The sequence below is a fragment of the Dermacentor albipictus genome, unplaced genomic scaffold (genome assembly GCF_038994185.2).
Source record: "Dermacentor albipictus isolate Rhodes 1998 colony unplaced genomic scaffold, USDA_Dalb.pri_finalv2 scaffold_34, whole genome shotgun sequence".
Classification (NCBI taxonomy): domain Eukaryota; kingdom Metazoa; phylum Arthropoda; class Arachnida; order Ixodida; family Ixodidae; genus Dermacentor; species Dermacentor albipictus.
The window spans coordinates 1,489,135-1,508,306 of NW_027225588.1; the positions used below are offsets into that span (position 1 = coordinate 1,489,135).

Sequence of the window (19,172 nt, forward strand, 5' to 3'; positions counted from 1 at the left end):
CCAAGGAGGAGCTTGCTACATGACGAGAAAAGAAACAATTGAGACTCAACTTGTTACTTTTTCGGTTGTCAATAAACGCCCTTAAAATCAAGTAAGCTTGTATGTAAAATTTTAGCATTACCGCTCGGTACGATACAAAACTGTAGACTATACTGCTTTTCTGATAGGGCTCAGGGCCCTCTATATGGTAAACTTGTAAACATTTCATGGTGAGGCACGTAGTTCAAGATGACCTTCATTATGGTGACCATTAAGCTTCTTATGGCTTGGCGTGGGCAGCTTGCAAATCAATAATCTCTATTTCGTCCTTCTTCCTGAAAATATAAATCGTGAAGCCATGACAAACTTGCAAGCAAAAACTGGTGAAACAAAAGTTTGTCCAAGAAATGAATAAATCGCTGTTCTAGTTGAAGGGTTCAGAAACACACCTTGTGAGGATTCTGGCTCTGTGGTGACACAATCGATGTTGACTTGTACGTCCAGAGACAATATAGTCCAAAGGAGTGATCAAGTATGAGCAGCAACTTGGAGGCTGGAGGCAAAAGAAGAAGGAGCCGCAATTGCTATGCTGCTATTCATGTATGACAGAACAGTGCACAAAACGCTCCATGACAGAAAAGCACACACACACAACACTGTTTTGAGTGTGCATTTCTTTTAATGGTGTCTTTGTGCGCGCTGTGCTTAGTGAAGCCTCGATAATTTTTTTTTTGCCAGCGACTGGGTAATAAACAGAGTAATTTTATTATGTATCAAATGATATTAATCCAACTGTATCACCGGAAGTACACTTGCACTAATCTGCTGTGAATGTATCGCAGTGCATCATTCATGCAGACACAACCAAAACTATTTATTTTTATACTGTACTTTGTGTTAGGAATTTTAGCAACCTGGCAAACTAAGAAGAGGCTTGTTTGAATTGCCTTTGAAGATCAATTACTTTGTTGTGATTTTCCACTTTGAGAAAAAATGACTACAAGAATCTGTTTTATCCGCCTCGCACCGGAAGAAATTGAAAGTTGGAAATGCGAAGCAGTGATTTTTACTCACTGGTGCACACACCCAGGAAGGAAGGAGAAAGTGTAGAAGGAAAGGCACGGAGGTTTACCAGTTTAGCTTAACCGGGTTGCTACCCTGCAAATGGGAGCGGGAGGGGGTGGATGAAAGACGGGGAGAAGAGATAGAAAGAGCACATAACACGGCACGTACATCCTTAGTTACAGTCTGTCACTCTTGCGCGGTACGTGACATCACTGTCACAGCCGCTTGTCCAAGCCCGTCTCCTTCATAAATCGAAGTAGTCCCTTCGTCGCCTTCAGCTGCGATGTCTTCTGTCGGCGATATGTGAAAATAGTTGCAACTGACAATGGTCTATTGTCAAGGTGCGGTAGAACGGACATCGGGGACTGTCTCTGAACATTATATTCAGGACAGTCGCGCAGAATGTGTTCCAGCGTCTCCTCGCAACGACAAGCATTGCAGAGAGCTTTGTCGGCCATTCCAATGCGAAATGAGTAAGATTTCGTGAAGGCCACCCCTAGCAATAAGCGATAAAGCTGGGGGGCCTCACATCGCCGGAGTCCAGTTGGCATACAGAGATGCGTCAAGGAGGGCAGGTCGTGTTGACGATTCTTCCGGTTGGTCTGGCTGCTTGGTGTGCACTACAGAGAGAGCGCGATCTCCCGTGCAAGCACTCGAAGTCTGCTGGCTGCGTAGGACCATGAAAGTGGTATGACCTCTTCCTGTGTGTCTTCAAGAGCTGCCCGAGTGGCTTTATCGGCGTCTTCATTTCCCATGACGCCACAGTGACTTGGCAGCCACTGAAACGTCACGTGATGTTAATCCGCTTTCTTGGGTTGTTTCCAGACAGACTGTGCTTGGTTCCAGCGACTGGTTTTTACGCTACCTAGCACATTTTTTTCAAGCAACCCGTCATGCCAGAAGCCACAGATCACTGACATCACTCATCATATCAGCCGCAGCTGATAAAATTCACCGTCTTTAAACACGTTCGCCTAGTAGTGGCTATCGAATGTCGGACGCATAAACTGACTGAGATATTATTGTTGTCTAATTAAAACGAGCCTGCGTGATGCTGCACAAAGGAAACGACCACCCAGTTCGCAAATATAACCGCCGTACAATTTGAATCGATAAACGGCACGGACTGCAATCGATACCAGTCGGCTGCTCCTTATCACACGTCAGTAAGGTATCAAAACCTTTATTCGAGTAATAAAGCACAGCCTTTAGTAACGCAAGGTTAATAAAAACAAGTGTTTGTTTATTTTTCAAAAAATTACACGTTAAGTATGTTTGACGGTTATTATATATATGCATATTTATAGATCAAATATTTAGCCGCGTTGAGCACCCGAAGGAGAAAAAATACAAATTAAAGTATTCGACCAAATTACAGTAGCTCCACTTGCGCGCTTATGCTGGAACGCGCTGCGGTTGAGTTTTCGCCCACTGTGGCGATCGCTGGAACTTGAGAGTGTGCCTGAACCACAGTTACTTCTTCAAAAGCGCGTGAGTCGAGAAAATTTGCGGCTTGGATATCGCAAGCTATGTAGCGTTGAAGGGGTGTACTGGTTTCGCAATGCATATGTGCGCCGTGTCTGTGCATAAATTTTGTGCGAAAAAACATCTGCAAATTCAACACGCGAAGTTGTGTTCCTTTGGCACTTAGCTATGAGAGACATTGCATTTTACATGGAAGAAAAATGATGGTATTTAGTGTCAACATGTTACCCGTGTTAGAAAGACACTGCCCAGCGAAACTGTCATCATGATTCTTATTACTCTGGTGAGTTGTTCTAGTCAAATATGGCCGCTTTATTAATGCGTAAAAGAAGAATTAGGCGCGCATTTCATACGAAAACGCTTTGCTGCCACTTCCACCGCTCTCTGAAACAGGCCTCCATAAAAAGAATTGCTCAAGGCTGCTAACACGACGGCGCCTCATGTAGAGTAGTTAATTCACAAGTACCATATTAGTAATCACCTGAAAGAAAGGTTTCGTGGTTAAGATCGAGAACTAATTAGTTGCAAGCGATTAAATGTTTCGTGGTGGCACTCAGTAGCCTTTATCGGCAGTATGTCACACCACTCACGCAGCGGTAGCAACCGACTGTCGGTATATGGCGAGGCGCGCATTGTTCGCAAAGCCCATCAGTTAAATTCGACTTAGAATCGAAACCGTGAAACAGTTTCTTACTGCGCCAGTTGCAATGCCTAATGTATACTCGAGGTACTACAGCGCAGCTTAGGGTGCCTAGAAAATGAAATTTCAAGCACCTTCTGCCTCAACATGTCTCGGTCCAGCATTATCTAATTATACAAACGGAGGACCATTCGCTTCGTCCTTACATGAAAGAGAACCTCGGAAACCTTCATAAGGAAGACGCCCCGAGCATTACATATGTTGTCTAGTCTCCACTGGGTAATTACGATATCTTCAATGTGTGCCATACTACTAATGCTTGACGCTTCGGCTTCTTCCTGGCCGCAGCCATACGTTCCAAAAGGCATATTTCACTAAAACACTTGGGCCGAGCAGCCTATGCCAGTTCGCCAAAGAGATTCCTCATGCATATTCCCAAGTAACAAGCACCAGTAAATTGCTCAAGTCAGTTGAACGCGTAGCACGAAAAAAAAGAAATATATACTGGTACATTTCTTTTCGTATTCGGCAAACGGCTGAAAGCCTCAATTAGCTTTACTTCAAATTACCTCTACTTAAACACGTGCAGATGCACCTAATTTTGAGAAGCACTTAAAGAAGCAAGTGCTGCTGGTATAATCTAAACTGCCGCTTTAGTTAAAGTTTCGTGTTACCGCCGAGCATTTAGGTGAAGAAATGCGAAAATTCGATATTATACCATGATCGGTCGGGAGCAAACCTGTTTTAGCGGATTAAAATCAAGGTAACTGTTGCAGAAGTCGTATATAGCCAGCGTTTGTGACATACTTGTTGCACCGCTGCAGGTATGGTATCCTAACTGGATTCTTATATGCTACGTTGTTGCGATTGTCGATCCGCGCATGAAACACTTGCAATGGGCTGGTCTGCGCTCCTTCGGCTGGCACTGTAGTGTTGCCTTTGAGAACTGTATTGTCGTCTAAGAAATAAACTCTTTGAATAAATTTTCGCGAACGAAGGCATCGTGAAAATATATTTGAGACGACCGCCATAAGTACACAAGCATAAGGAACGAGGGCGAAGAAACGAAAACACTGCAGAAGGCACCCGGCCACCGCCCGAACTGCAGCAGACGACAGGCAAGATTCCGTGCCCTGACGACACGCGAGCGGCGCTCGCAGCGCCCCTGTACACTCTAAAAACAGTTGCACCCTATGGGGTGTATATTTGCCACACAACAATAATTCTCATCTGTCTTGCCCGCATTCCCTTACTTTAGCGCTGCGAGCCCGGCACTTCCAAGTCACGAACGGCATGCGCGTTATCAGAGCATTCTTGAAAGGAAAGTGACGACCTCAGCGTTTTCAAGAAAGGAAATGCGGGCAAGACAGATGACGATTATCGTTGTGTGGCAAATATACACCCCAAAGGGTGTAAACGTTTCTTAGAGTGTATGTAGTTCGTTCTCGGGGCTATGTCCAGTGCGAGGCGCAGCCGACGTAGCTGGCGTCCGTCGGCGTTTCCACGCTACAGCCGGCGCGAGATGCGACATGCATTCCGCGCCGGCCTCATCACTCAGAGTGCACCGAGTCCGCGTCTCACCGCTGGTGGCGGCGCTTTCCCCTGCACGTGGCAACGAGCTCGCAGTTATCTTAAAAAATCACGAAATTTCTAGTTTTGTATAAAATGCGCGTGCATCTAGGCGGCGCGCGACGCGCGACGCACGCGGAGGACTATGACCTCCGCCGACGCTGGTTTATACGCACGCTGCGTCGGACTAAGAAGTGGCCTTTATTAACAGGTGAACTTTACGAGCGCGCCTTTCTGCACACTTCAAGCGCTGCACTGCATTGCAATAGCGGCGTCAACGCCTCCCTTTAACGCTATAGCGTTGCGGCTCCGTGTCGCAGAAAATCCTGCGTCGATGTCCGCCGTCCCGCGCCCGGTACCCAGCGTCGGACGTCGCTTCAGCAAAAAGAATTTCGAACAAAATTCCCAATCACGCATACCCAGCCACTCTTCTACTACCAAAGTTGCTGATACGTTGTCTTTCATTCTGTACAAAGTTATTGCTCGGCATTTTAATAACGGGAGCGCCCAAACAAATGTAATGAAAAAAAAAAGAAACACTGACAGCGCATATCTTCGGGGTGTTCCAATTGCTGCTGAGTTTAGATGGTAAGAAATCTAGTGGACCTGACAGAATTTGTCCTGAATTTCTGAAACGCTATGCTGAATGGATGTCATACTACTTAACGATAATTTTCGCGAAATCATTACATACGCATTCTCTACCCAAAGACTGGCGCAAGGCCGTAGTTATACCAGTGCACAAAGGCGGTGATCGCACACTTGTAAATAATTACCGTCCTATTTCACTCCCATGTATCAGTTGCAAAATTCTGGAACACATCGTCGCAAAACATATTTTACAATTTCTAGAAGTGAATAGTTTACTTTACTCATACCAGCATGGCTTCCGTACTGGACTATCTACCATCACACAATTAATTGAAGTAGTTCATGATCTCGCTGCCGCCTTAGATGAGAAGCATCAGATTGACGTCATTTGTATAGATTTTGCAAAAGCCTTCAATAAGGTTCCGCATAATAAGCTGATCTTTAAACTGAGAGAAATAGGTATCGATGAAAGATTAGTGCTATGAATAAAAGAATATTTAAGTGATCGTAAACAGACTGTAAGTCGCGATGGCAGCCTGTCGAGTCCACTCCAAGTGCTTTCAGGTGTTCCTCATGGGTCAGTCTTGGGCCCACTGTTATTTCTTATATATATAAACGATATCTCTTCTGTTATTGCAGAACCGGTAAAAATGAAGCTTTTTGCAGATGATTGCCTAATTTATTCTACCGTAACCAATGTTCAGGATCAACTCAGAATTAGTCGTTGTATAGAAAATTTCAGCCGATGGTGTAAATTATGGGGTATGAATATAAACTACAATAAATCAACATACACACATATGACTAAGAAAGTAAACGTTCTGCCTTTTAACTATTACATCAATGGTAATTTGTTAGTTCGTGCTAACCAGTTTAAGTATCTAGGGGTTACAGTTACGCATAATCTGACATGGCATACGCACATAGAAAATGTGTGCTCGAAGGCGAATCAGAGATTAGGTTTCTTAAGGCAAAAACTAGGTCAAGCTTCGCGAGATGTGAAGCTGATGGCTTATAAAACTTTTGTTAGACCTTTACTTGAATACGCCTCAGTCATCTGGAGCCCTCATCAGAAAGAAATGACTACAAAGTTAGAAAAAGTTCAACGTCGTGCCGCGCGCTTCATATGCTCAAAGTACCGCCGTTTAGATTCCGTTACACTGATGTTGCAATCTTGTGAACTGGAAACACAAGAAGTACGAAGGCTAAAAAATCGCATGAAAGTGTTTTACAGAATACTACATGGACATTTAAAAATCAAGAAAGATGAGTATGTGCAGCTTCCAGGAAAACGAAGCAGTCGTGTTAACCATCAATATGTTTTACGTCCATACTTTGCTCATAGTGATGTGTTCCGCTTTTCTTTTTTCCCTGCCGTGATTGAACTCTGGAACGCAATACCAAGCTTTGTGGCAGAAGCCAGTGATGCTTGTGAATTTGAAAAATTGTTAAACATGTATTTTTGTCATTCCGCTGCCGCTTGATGCACCTGTATATATGGTCTGCCTGTATTTAAACCCTCCCTGTAAGAACCCTCAGCAGAGGGTTGACAGTATGAAGAAATAAATAAATAAAAAATATTTTATGCTAACTCTTCTCAGACAGAATTGTTAAAAGTGCGAAACAATAACAGGAGATCAACCCACGCAAGAAGCCGCGTTTCTACCAGAAAGCTTGCCTTCGTGCATATAGGTTCCCCACCAGCGTTTCCCGGTAAACGTTACGGTTACGTAAGCTGCAACTGCCGGGAAGCATGAAAAGCAGTCAGGGGTCTTTGAATCCTCTCGCGTTCCACTCTTGAAACCGAAGCTTAAGTGTCCTCCAAATTTTTATAGTGGGCGCTGGAAAAGAGGAATTTATTGTTAATGATAGAGGAAAATAGAGTTGTCTTGTAATTCCTTGCGGCGCGTATATAAAATTGATTACGCATTTTATTTTTATTAAATGAACCAAACTGCGTCTCGTTTTAAATAAAAAACTTTTTTTTTCTTTCCAAATGTCTGTTCCCTTCTCGCATGGTCACGCTTCAATCGCTGCTCCCATAGCATGAAGTAAGACAAATGATAAGAGGGAGCATACCGCAACGTGATTGAAGCCTACCTGGTGGCCCAACGTGTTATCGCACGTCAAAGCTTGTGGTTGGTTTTAGTGTCCCCGCTCTGCAGGCAGAGCCACGGCAGGGCAGCTGAACAAGCGTGCACCGAATAAAAACTACCGGCATCGCTACTGGGAACCAAACACTAAGAAATCTCGATTTCCTCTGCGATCTTGACTCGAGAGGTCACGTTTTGGGCCACCACTGGCTTCACGGAGCGTTCGTTTGCCACGGCTGGTTGCGTGACTTAATGCTCCCTCCTATATTTTTCCTTCCTCCATGGGCGCTATTCTGGACATTCCGCCATTTTCTTCGATGCGTGACGTAGGCGCGACGCAAACAAAATGGCGCTGGTGGCCCGGTTTTGCTTACGTAACATGACGCCAACTTGACGTTTTGCCTAAGAAACTGAAATGAAGGCACTGAATATAACGTTATCGGTAAAGCAAAACAGTTTTCCTCCGCAGTAAAAATAAAGCAGCTATCTCAAAGCGTATGATTATTCCGTCGAAAACGCTTCTCGCTTCCGTCGTCTGCTGCGTACAAGCCGTCGTCTGCTGCAATAGCTAGAATGCGTGTCCCCGGAAAATGGAATGAGTCATCGCATGTTGGCGCCAACGCGCTTGTTTTCTTGCTTGAGACAACATACGCGACCTACCAGTGGTGATGCGCGCACCTTCTAGGCCACGTTATCGCTATCTCGTGAAACGCAAGTGACTCAGCCCGGCTCGGCTGCCTGAGAAACGGCCGAATATCACCGGTAGCGTTGCGCGCGCCAGAGATATCCACTAGCGCGACGCAAGCGCCGGCGCTGCCATCTCTTGTTCATTTGGCTGGTTACTCGCACTGCGGGAGGAAACTTCAAGGCGCCGCCTTGCGTACATTTCTTTTTATAAATTAGAAAGAGGCCGTTGTCATAACTTTTGATTGTGCGAAAAGGCATTAATCTTGATTACAATACAAATGCAGCAGTGAAAAGTGGACAACATTGCCGAAAGTTTGCTATGTTCAACCAATATTATTTTGTATAAACGCGTTCTTTTAAAGAATGATGGCCCCAAACACAAATGCCAACACTACCCGAGAGCCATGCAAATACTATGAGCACGCGTTATGAGCAAAAGATTTTCGTGGCGCCAAACGACGGGGAAAATGTGGCGATACGCATTCCTCTCGGCTGCCATTGCATATGGCTGCTCATTAGCATAATTCGCGCGGCTCGTCGCAGCAAAAATTATGGCGGAAAATCTCAGCAATGGCGGCCCAGCGCAACGTCACGCATCGTCAAAATGACGTTTACGAAACAGCCCTTCCTGTGACGCTCCCCACGAGATATTCCTTCAGCCAATCAGCGAGCTGGCATGGCGCATATCTTGGATCGCCACCACATATTCGCGCAATTGTAGATGCATTGCACTGGCTTTTGCACGCTACCGCTCACATTCTTTTTGAAGCGCTACCATCACAATATATCTGCCAAGGACCACAAAAATGTATTAGTCCATAATATTTGCAGCTCCACGTCACGTTTCGTCATCTTGATGAAAACGCAAAATTGCATTTTGCAATACTTCCGCTTCCCGGCACAAATTTCAAAACACGTGACCTCTCGACAGCCAATCAGAGAGTAAACATGGCGGATAATGGCGGCCGTGCAGCCGCCATGCGTGTCCAGAATAGAGCCCCAGAATAGAGCCCCATGTCCCATAACCACCCTTCATGATGACGGTGACACTTTGTTCTGAACCGCTTTTCGCCTAAACCTACGCGACCTATTTGGATCGACCTTGGACAGTATGCGAATGGGCCCTCATGCTTCGGGAGGGTGCTGTTTCATGGGTGCGTTGCGAGCGAGATGGTGCGCAAGTGACGCGCAAAGGCATAATTTAATAATGCCCTGTTTTTGAAGATGGTATCGCTTTCCAGTTTCTGGGCAAGTAGAACACAAACTTTCACTCCCGTCTAATCTGCATGCATTTATCGCTGACGTTCGCACGCCCCCTGCCAGCTGCGTGATTACATCGCCCCCTTAATCGTCGTCCAACGGCGTGGCGTCATTCCACTCGAGCTGTCAGACGCTGCTGGGTCCTCTTCGTTTTCGTAGCCGCCATGGCGTGGGATCACGTGAAGCATGACTACTCAAGACTTCCAGACGAAGTCTGGCTCAAGATACTCGTCCACCTCGATGCCCGATCCCTATTGGCGATGGCAGTGAGCAGCCGGTGGTTCAAACACATCGTGCACGACAGCGTTGTTTACCGCAATGTGCGCTGTAGCACTAACGTGGAAATCGAAACCATGCGGGCCTTCTTCACTCCCACGCGAGCGCCATTCGTCGAACAGCTGCTACTCGACAATTGCTTCATGATTCAACCTCCTTACATAATGGAGTGCACCTTCATGTGCACTAACTTGACCTACCTGTCCTGCGTCGGCTGCCGAGTGAACCCTGTAGACATACTGAGGCTGCTTACCACACCGCAGAGCTCACTGTGGCGTATCAAATGGTCGCTGTGCGGACCGAACGTGTACTCTGACGTACTTCATAACATTCGAGATATCATCGTGCACCGGAGCGAGGTATTTGCCCAGAGCGTGCGCTACATGTACGTGGAAGTCTCGAACGTGGACACGGATGGAGAGATTCTCTATTATATAGTGCACCGCTGCAGCTCAGCACTGCAAGACGTGCATATTCACATCACAAGCTGTGACCAATATGGGGCCATTGACCTATGTGCTTTCTTAGTTCAAGAACTTGCCGGATACTTTCGTACGTTCACCTACTCGCAGGAGGAAACCACGAGCCGCCTGATCAATTGTCCGTACATGCGATACTTCGGCAGGAACGAACCTTACGTTGATTTGAAGATGGCGCAGTCTCTCCTCGGCAACACGGCCTTTTACACACAGCCCAACCGAGTGATAAACTGCAAGTTCTTGTCTGAAGTTGTGCAGGAGCCGGCGGCCATCTGGGTTTTCGGACAGCTTGTTCTCGTCCTCAAAGACACAAACAACAGCAGCGCAGAGCAGCTCGTCATCGCGTCGCGGCAGCCTTGTTGGTCGGTGCTGCGCTCGCTGACATTGACCCTCGTGCCGCGGGGCCGACATTGCCGGCTGCCCATCCTGGGCGCCAACTTCGTCGACCCACTGCGTAGCCTGCTCGCTTCCTGTCGTGCTGTCACCAAACTTAACCTGACCACCTTCCATTTTTCGACCGACGTCAACTGCTGCGAAATCTTGGCGACCAACCTGCCCATGCTCCAGGCCCTGGCCATCGCACCGTGCGGCATCAACTACGATGGTTCCGTGGACCGGCTCGCCGCCGGTTGCGGCCGCCTCGAAGAGCTCGACCTGCGCGTGTCCCGAGATGGCGCCAGCGGTTTCTGCAGAGCGTGCGGGCTGCCTCTGCACATGAGTGAACGCAGCACGACCGCGCTTCAACAGCGCAGCCAGTTGAAGCGCCTCAGCCTCTGCGGCAAAAAGCGCTAAGGACAAACAAGCTGCCACTGATAATGAACTCGTCATTCTAACAGCCGAGGTTGCGGCGCTTGAGTTGGCCACTTCCTCAGAAAGCGCTGCAAACTCGAGCGTGAAGGAAAAAGGAAGCAGAACTTTACGTGATGTCTCAGATAAGCTGCAAACAATAACTTCAAGATGTGAGGACGCAGAAAACAGGCTCAGACGAAGTAATTTGCTGTTTTTCGGGATAGAAGATGACCCTAAAGAGGACAGGGCTACCCCTGAAGAGGAAGTAATAATATTCTGCTCTGAAAAACTGCAAACTGCAACAACCAGTTCGCAATTGGAACGCGTACATAGGCTTGTGAAATACCAAGAAGGAAAGAACAGACCTAAAATAGCTAAACTAACTTTCTTTAAAGATGTACGGTACGGTACGACAAATGCTTTTAACTTTTCCGCACTCCCTACGGCCATTCGCTTGTGGAACAATCTGCCTGATCACATTGCTTCCGAGTCAGATCAAGAAAAATTTAGTCATCTCCTACACGAGCATTTTTCATAATAGCACTTACAAATCACTTTATCTTGCTCCTTACACTTGGCAATCTGCTTCGAACTTCTTCTCATATTTTTTTTTGCTATCCCGCTCTTGTGAATTGCTATTTTATGCTGCGTCGCGTATTCACTTGTATGCCCTGTATACATTATTGCTTTTTTTGCGTCCTTTTCCCTAAATATCACTTCAAGAAATGTACTCCCCAATATGTTCATTTTTTGTGTATTTTACTTTCTAGTATTAGTGCCTTACGTCAAGTTTTACTCATGTTATTTCCTTAAGTGCACCTTTGTGGCCTTTCATTACTTCAGTTGTTCCTGTTTCAAGCTTTAATCTTGGTAGTAATGTTGATGAGCCCTGTATAGAGGTGTATCTTTCGTATAGCACTTTAGAAGGCTGCTTACTCTTTTTCCTTGATATTGTAACCCCCCTTACACAATGCCCCCATGGGGTCTGTAAGGTATTCAAAAAAATAAATAAATATATATATATATATATATATATATATATATACACCCACAAGCTATCGGAACGCTAGATAATTGTGGGTGATTTTAACGCGCACAACACGTTGTGGGGAGACGCGCGATGGGACCCGAGAGGTCGACTTATAGAAAAATTTCTTCTGAACTCTGCTGCGTGCCTCTTCAATAAAAGGAACCAACCTATGGCAATCTTTACTATAATTCATATTCATCAATAGACCTGTCGATTGGCTCTGCCTCTCTTATCCCTGATTTAAAATGACATGTATTCAAAAATCTATTTGGAAGTGAGCACTTCCCAGTAATTCTAAACCTGGTAACACAACATGCCTCCCCTCCACATGTCCCTTACTGGAAACTAGCCGAGGCTAATTAGAAATATTTTAAGCAATCCACCTACATATAGCGACATCTTATAGGAAGTTTTAGTATACATCATTACGTATCATATTTCAACGCTTTTATTATTGACGCAGCAGAAAAGTTTATCCCTCAAACGAAAGGTCATTCACGTGGAAGACGAGTTCCCTGGTGGAACAATGACTGAAGACAAGCTCGGTAATAGCAAAGCAAAGCGTGGGACCTTTTGCACCGATATGCAACTGCAGAAAACCTTGTTGAATTCGACCAGTCAAAATAACACGGAAGGCGCTCGCGACGGCAGGCTAGGAGAGCACGCTGGGATAGGTTTCTGTCGCGAATAATTTCTTATACCCAAGAAAAAAAGTGCCGAATGCGCTCAGAAGGTTAAACTGGCAGGAACTGCAACCGCTGCCCTTGTTAAATAACCAAGGTAACAGGTTGGAACACGCACGCGCGTGTGTGTGTGTGTGTGTGTGTGTGTGTGTGTGTGTGTGTGTGTGTGTGTGTGTGTGTGTGTGTGTGTGCGTGTGCGTGTGCGTGTGTGTGAGCACTTCCCCGCTATTCTATTTATAGCACTATCTCTTTCTGAAGCGCAATCAAGGTAAAAAAAAGACGCCTGAGTCGTCAATATCGCCGCCTCAGATTTCGTCACGATGGCACTGGCACCATCGGCACGGCTCCGTAAGCCGCTACCTAGCTCTTCACCGTCGTTATCTTCCTTCCCATGGCGGCAGCTCACTGTCTTCAAGCCAGCGACGCGCTAAATCTGCATTATCATTGCGTCATGCGTTGCTTCTACGACCAAGCAAGCTTTCGGCGGCACAACATTGCTGGTATATTGATATTAAAGCTGTGAACTGCTTGCCTTGGAATAAACAGCGTTAAGAGGAAGCTTTGAAAAAGGAGAATTCGTTTTTCTGGGCAAACACTGCACGAAATTTGGCGAGGTTTGTTGCAGTTATAAGACAGATTTAAACTCTAGTGACTATTGGCTTCGCATTTTTTATTTAGGTTGTCAATGTTTAATTAAGAAGTGGCAAAAATCAGCAATTTTCAGAAAACGAAACTATCGAGTTTACAACGCTGTAACTCAGCAAATATATAGATGTAACAAATATGCGAATACCATGTAATAGTATATCTAAAGCGGACAAAATTGATACGTTACATATGAATCTCTAAAAATGTAGTAATATGTAAATGCAGCTTTTGCGGAATCCTTGTACATAACGTAAGAAATTCACGTAAGGTGTGAGATGACATAGGAAATTTGTCCGCTTTCAGTGATCTAGTGGATGCAGTTTACAGAACCGCGATATCTGTTCTTGATGCAGAGCTAATAGTTTATAAAATTTCTGCTTCTATTTTCTTCAAACTTCCGAATTTTTGCAAATCTCTTTAACAGAATTCAGGCCCTAAATCGAAATTCCGCTTCGAACAGTCACTATAATTTAACTTTCTCTCTCAAGTGCAACAGATTTCATTAAAATTGCTCAGGGGGCTATCTCAGAAAAATGTTTTTGCGTTTTACATGTATTTGAATAGGCCCCGTCGGAGTTGGGCCCGTGCTAAAGCTTCCTCCTAATAAAAATCGAAGGTGGACTGGCACCAGGAAGACGCTTACGAAGCGATATTATTGACATCACAAAAGGCTACGTGCGGTCAGGTTGACATTACAGACTTTCTTTTTCTGCGTCAGTTACGCTTTCCGAGACCGTTTAACTGGAAAATATTTGTTCGCATAGCTCTTACAGAAGCATGTTTAATCAAAATGTCTTCACTCGGCTAGAATCTCGAGGACAGGCTCCAAACTACACAAGCCCGTCGCCCTCAAGAAGCACAACCATGCCTTCACCGCTTTATGGGCCGACGAGCGATGGGGGCGGTGTTCCAGCAGCACCTGCACGGAAAGCAGCCCATTGTCCAGTCTTTGGAGAGCGTTAGCAAGTTAGTGTCTTTCTGGAGCATATCGTGGACCGTGGCGCAGCAAGTGCTCGGTGCTTTTTTCGGTGCCACAGACCTGACATGCTGCACTGTCGGTCATTTCAATGAATGTACGCAGTATGCCTTTGTGAAAGCATCTCCTAACCAAAGGCGACAGAGAAGCGTAGCTTCACGTCGAGGAAGTCCGAATGGAGGGCGGAGTTGCAGTGAGGGGTTTAATCGATGCAGTCGTGTAAGTCTTCAGTTTGGCGAGTTCCACTCGGTCAGTGAGAGACTGCGTGCCAGGTGTCGAAGCTGCCATGCGGCGTCTGTCCTCGAAAGCGGAATTGGAACGCTGCGCTCATCTTGATGTGATGTGCGAGCAGCGTTATCGGCGGAATCATTGCCACTGATTCCACAATGGAGAGGTACCCATTGAAAGATAACCTGGTGACCTTTTTGTTGGACGTGATGATGAAGTTTCACGATTTCGTATGTCAGCTGTTGATGGCAACCGCGTCGGAGAACTAACTGCGTACACTGTAATCCCGGTTTTCAGTCGGAGAACACAGCTAATTTTCTCAGTTTTAGAAGATTTAACATAAAAGGTGTGCTCTGTCGATCTAGCAAGGCATGGCATATACATATGGCGAAATATGTACGAAAATGTTTGCTTACTGACAACGCCGCCGACGCCGACACGAGATTTTCTGACACATGAAGCCCTTGACGCTTCCGCGTGAAAACAGCGGCCTGGGGGAAAGCATTGGATATATTCTTCAGTACCTTGCAACAGATGGAGCAGCGTGGACATTTACGTTAGATTGAGAAGTACTAATGTATTAGGATGATTGTTTGCGGCATATATTTTGGCTGTCTAATGTTAAGACCTAAAAAAAGTTATAGCGTGATTTTGTGACAGCTTTTGCTGACATATGTAAAGTCATGTGAAATATGAGCTCCGACACAGTGTCCATGAAGGAACTGGCCCCGGGACTGGAGGGCTACATTGACACGCGAAATACTGGTTTATTAACTACTAGTAATCTGAAAGTGTTTAGCTCTGAAACTTTTGGTATGTCTGCGCCACCGTACACTTTGGGGCCCTCTTACCACGCGCCTTATATTTCAGCTAATATTCGAAGCAACAGTACATTATTATTTTACTTTTTACGAGTGAGCTTCCTTTAGCCTCTCACCACTGTTCCAAAGTTATCGCTTAGCTCAAGAAGCGCCATCATGTATTTCAGGTATCCAGAGTGTCGTCACGGGTTCAATAGCGAAAGAGTTGTGTAATCAGATTGCGCGCGTGTAGCGAATACTGGCGTATACATTTTCGATCACATTTCAGCGCCCGCGATTGCGCTGCGTTGTATGACCATTCCAATCTGAGGAACCGATGCCTTGATTCCTCGATCAGATTCACAGAAAGCACTATTTTACGCGCAGCCACCAGTGTGCGTTGATCGTTATATATTTTTTTTCAGCGCAAGCTCTCCTTCTAAGGAGTTATATTCGTGACTCACTCTTTTGGAGCTGCCTTGTTCTTCACATCAATACAGCTTGACAGTATAGACGTGCTACATCTTCATTGAGTGAATACTGAGAAACCGACTAGGGTGTTTGTTGCGTGTGTGTCTACTCATATACACAAATAATTTATTATTCACAACTGACTTTTTAATCTAAAGAAGTTGTAAATGACAGCAACCTGGACACTCACAGAAGGTCTCAAGAATAAAGGAAATTTAAATGCTTATTAGTCTGCTTTCGCCTCATGGCAAGGAAGAGAATTTCAAGTAATTATATCCTTAGGATAATTAAAAGCCTATCCACTTGAAAACGTTTCATCTGAGTTCCCCCTTTGTAGGCTGACACCCACTTGAAGGTGTTTCGTATTGTGGGTCCTTGACGTACGTCCAACCTTCGAACAAAGAATCATTCCGAATTTCTCATTTTAGGAAGGCGTGTTACCCTCCTGCCTTTCACTCCAGTTCACAACCACGAAAAAGATGAAAGTTCTGCGTGAGTAGCGTTGTTAGGTCCAAACCCACGAGCTACCGTAACTCACCTCGCCCTAATCGCTGTCATTTAGGCTTGGGTAGGAAATGTATCTTTTAAATCGACGCATCAGGGAATCCGATAAAAGCTGCCCTCGACTAGCGCACATAGGTTTCTTTTATTTTATACTTCGTCCTTTCGTCCTGTGTGAGATGAGGCAGGCCACCGACAAAAAAAAGTGTAACATACTAAAGAAATGCGCACATAATGGAAGCGCGTAAGCCAAGGAGTTTAACCATGGACTTGCCTGATTGGCTACCGTGCACATGGGGAGGAAAAAAATTGAATGGTAGTTTAGCAGTAAATGCGAGAGAAATGGGGTAAGCATTACGTCGCACCTCTGTGAGGTCCCGGGTCCATGATTTAGGCCACGTTTACTAAATTACAGTGTTCTTCAGTACCTCACTCGACACACGTCTTCTCTGCTGGGAGCGAAGTGTAACCGACAGTGGAATCTGGAGCATACCACCATGTATATCAAGCGGTCCCATATCCTCTCTACCTCTCCCGCGTGACCAGGTTGCCAAACTTTACACGTTTACACTTTTTTTCCACATCAATAATCCTAATGCTACGTATTAAATATAAACAGAAAACAGAAAGATAACGAAAAATAATGAAGAGCTAGCGAGAGTGAACCCTGCAGTACACACAGTGCAGGCACTTTGAAGAAGCATGGTTGGTCTTTTGTGGCCTTGTGAATCGAATAATGCTTAGACCAAGTTCCCAGGATATTTTCCTTCGGTAGTGGTCTGCTTTCGAACAGGGTAATAGTTGCTCACGGAGCAGAATGTTGAGTGTGGAAGTGGCAGAGAAGGTGCTCTATACTGTCTCGTCACCCACCGAACATTGAATGCGCGCTGCTGGACATTCCTAGAAAACTGCATATGTGACGCCCAGCAATATGCAGCATAGCATCATTGTTTTGCGATTGCAGATTCCAGGTGACAGCGAGGATGATTATGGAGATGAAGAGACGCTGTCTTTTGCAGCAATTTAGGATTAAGTGAATGAGTGAATGAATTCATTAAAGAAAGGAGAACCGAACGTCAGTGGAAGCACGTACCCGTACATAGCGAAAGGAGCGAGGTACAAAAAGAGAAAAAAAAATAAAGTCCAGGTGGCAGGCGAAGTCGCAGTTAAGAGTCGAGAGAATTTAAGCGGGAATTCCTGAAACCAGTTTAATTTCAGTGTAGATGTGTGATGTAGCGAGTAAATGATTGGAGTCATGGCCCAGCATGCGTCCTGTGCGGTAGTATAAGCATTCGTCGTCCTTGGTAATTAACGTTTACCAAATATCAATCTTGGCAATTACTTATTCATTAGCCATACCTCGCCGCGTTTCCCTTAGTGACAGGCTTCGTGAACTACAGCGGTGCTGTCGTGGCAACTTACGACCATACTGTGACTCTTGCGGTAACGGTTGCCATACTCGTGACCCTTACGTTTTCGGGAATACTATAAACATCGGTTTACTGCACAGGTTAGAGAACAGACAGTTTAGAACAGCGTTTTTCGCCTTACATACCCTCAACGCAAGCACCTTTGCTGTATGTTACGATGCGTGTCCCTTAAATACAAAAGAGAGTTATAGCTCAGCGAGCCAGCAGACCAGCGTGCTCAGTGGGCTAGCGTAGACGCCAGTGCGCATGCGCGGTACAACATGCGCAGTGGCTCAAAGATGCGAATGCAAACACAAGAGCGCGTTAGAAGACAGGGTGTCGTCTTGGGCCTCATGCCAAACATATCCAAGCCAACAATCTATTAGCAACCATGCTGTCGTTTTTATGCAAGGAGGTTATATACTTCGGGCCAAACAATAAAACCTTCTCAGTAAGGAAGCCTTCATTGTGGTGAGGCTGCCTTTTGTCACTCTGAAAGCTTCTTTACTCAGGGACCCTCAGCGAAGGCTTCCTTGGTGCTTCCTCAGCGCAAGGTAGCTCCGAAGCTACCTTCATGCGTCCTTACACCGCTCCTGGCCCTGAACGAGCGCTTCACCTCGCTGCTTAGCCACATGACGTTTGCTTGCGCATGCGCACTGCCGCCCGCATGCGAAGAAGCACGAGCACGGTACATCTTGCCAGGCATGTCCGTTTCAGTCGCACGTTCGACATGACTAGCGTTCCCAGGCGTTGCTAGAGCGTTGCTAGGCGTTGCACAACGCCGGTGGTGCCAGCGTTGCTGGAGCCCATCAAGTTCTGCGCTGTAATGGGGCACTTTTTTACGTTTAGGAAACAAAACTAGAAAAAAAGCATGCACATGTCTCTATATTAGCACTTCAATTTAAAAATTATGCGACGATACAACATCTTTTTAGTGAATAACGGTGTTCGCGTAAAGCTTTTAAGAGATCATCTCGAACCCAGGCATGCAGCAACCGTTCGATCCTTACGTAAGGACGGGCGAAGGGAGCTTTCAGAGTATTCTTCCTTCCTCCATTGGTCCTTCGCTGTAAGGAAGCCTCACGTAAGGTTAGGTAGCGGTCGAAGAAAAGGAACGTTTCATTGTTTGGGCCTTAATCTTCTGGAGTGCCAGTCCCAGCCGCCGCCTACGGGAGTGCGTGAAGGGGCCTGCGGCCATATTGCTAGAAGAAAGAGTTCGGCTCCAGCATATATGTGGCCGCGGTGTAGGTGCGGCGCTCCCTACACTTGAGGTTCCGCGATCAAAACAAAAATTAAGCCCCTTTAAGAAGTATTTAAGAAGTATATAATAAATAAATATCAGTACGCCGTTGTGCGTCGCTGTTGTAGAAGAAATTATGTCATGGTGGCGCGTGCATTGTGTTTAACAAGTGACGAGAACTGAAAAACGGTAATATTTTCTGTTTTCATCATTCAGTAACCTGCCGCGTGCATCGGCAGCGTGATGCCCTTTCGTCGATACGTGGTGCCGGCC

General features: G+C 45.8%; 1 protein-coding gene across 1 annotated transcript; it reads left to right on the forward strand.

Moving 5' to 3' along the window:
* Positions 1-9,314: 9,314 nt before the first annotated feature.
* LOC139052786 (uncharacterized) lies at positions 9,315-11,059 on the forward strand. The gene has a single exon (XM_070529862.1). The coding sequence runs from the start codon at positions 9,534-9,536 to the stop codon at positions 10,914-10,916; it is 1,383 nt and encodes a 460-aa protein (XP_070385963.1). The 5' UTR covers positions 9,315-9,533; the 3' UTR covers positions 10,917-11,059.
* The last annotated feature ends 8,113 nt before the right edge of the window (positions 11,060-19,172 follow it).

Excerpts from the sequence above, each read along its gene's own strand:
- LOC139052786 (XM_070529862.1), top strand. The coding sequence starts at position 9,534 with ATGGCGTGGGATCACGTGAAGCATGACTACTCAAGACTTCCAGACGAA.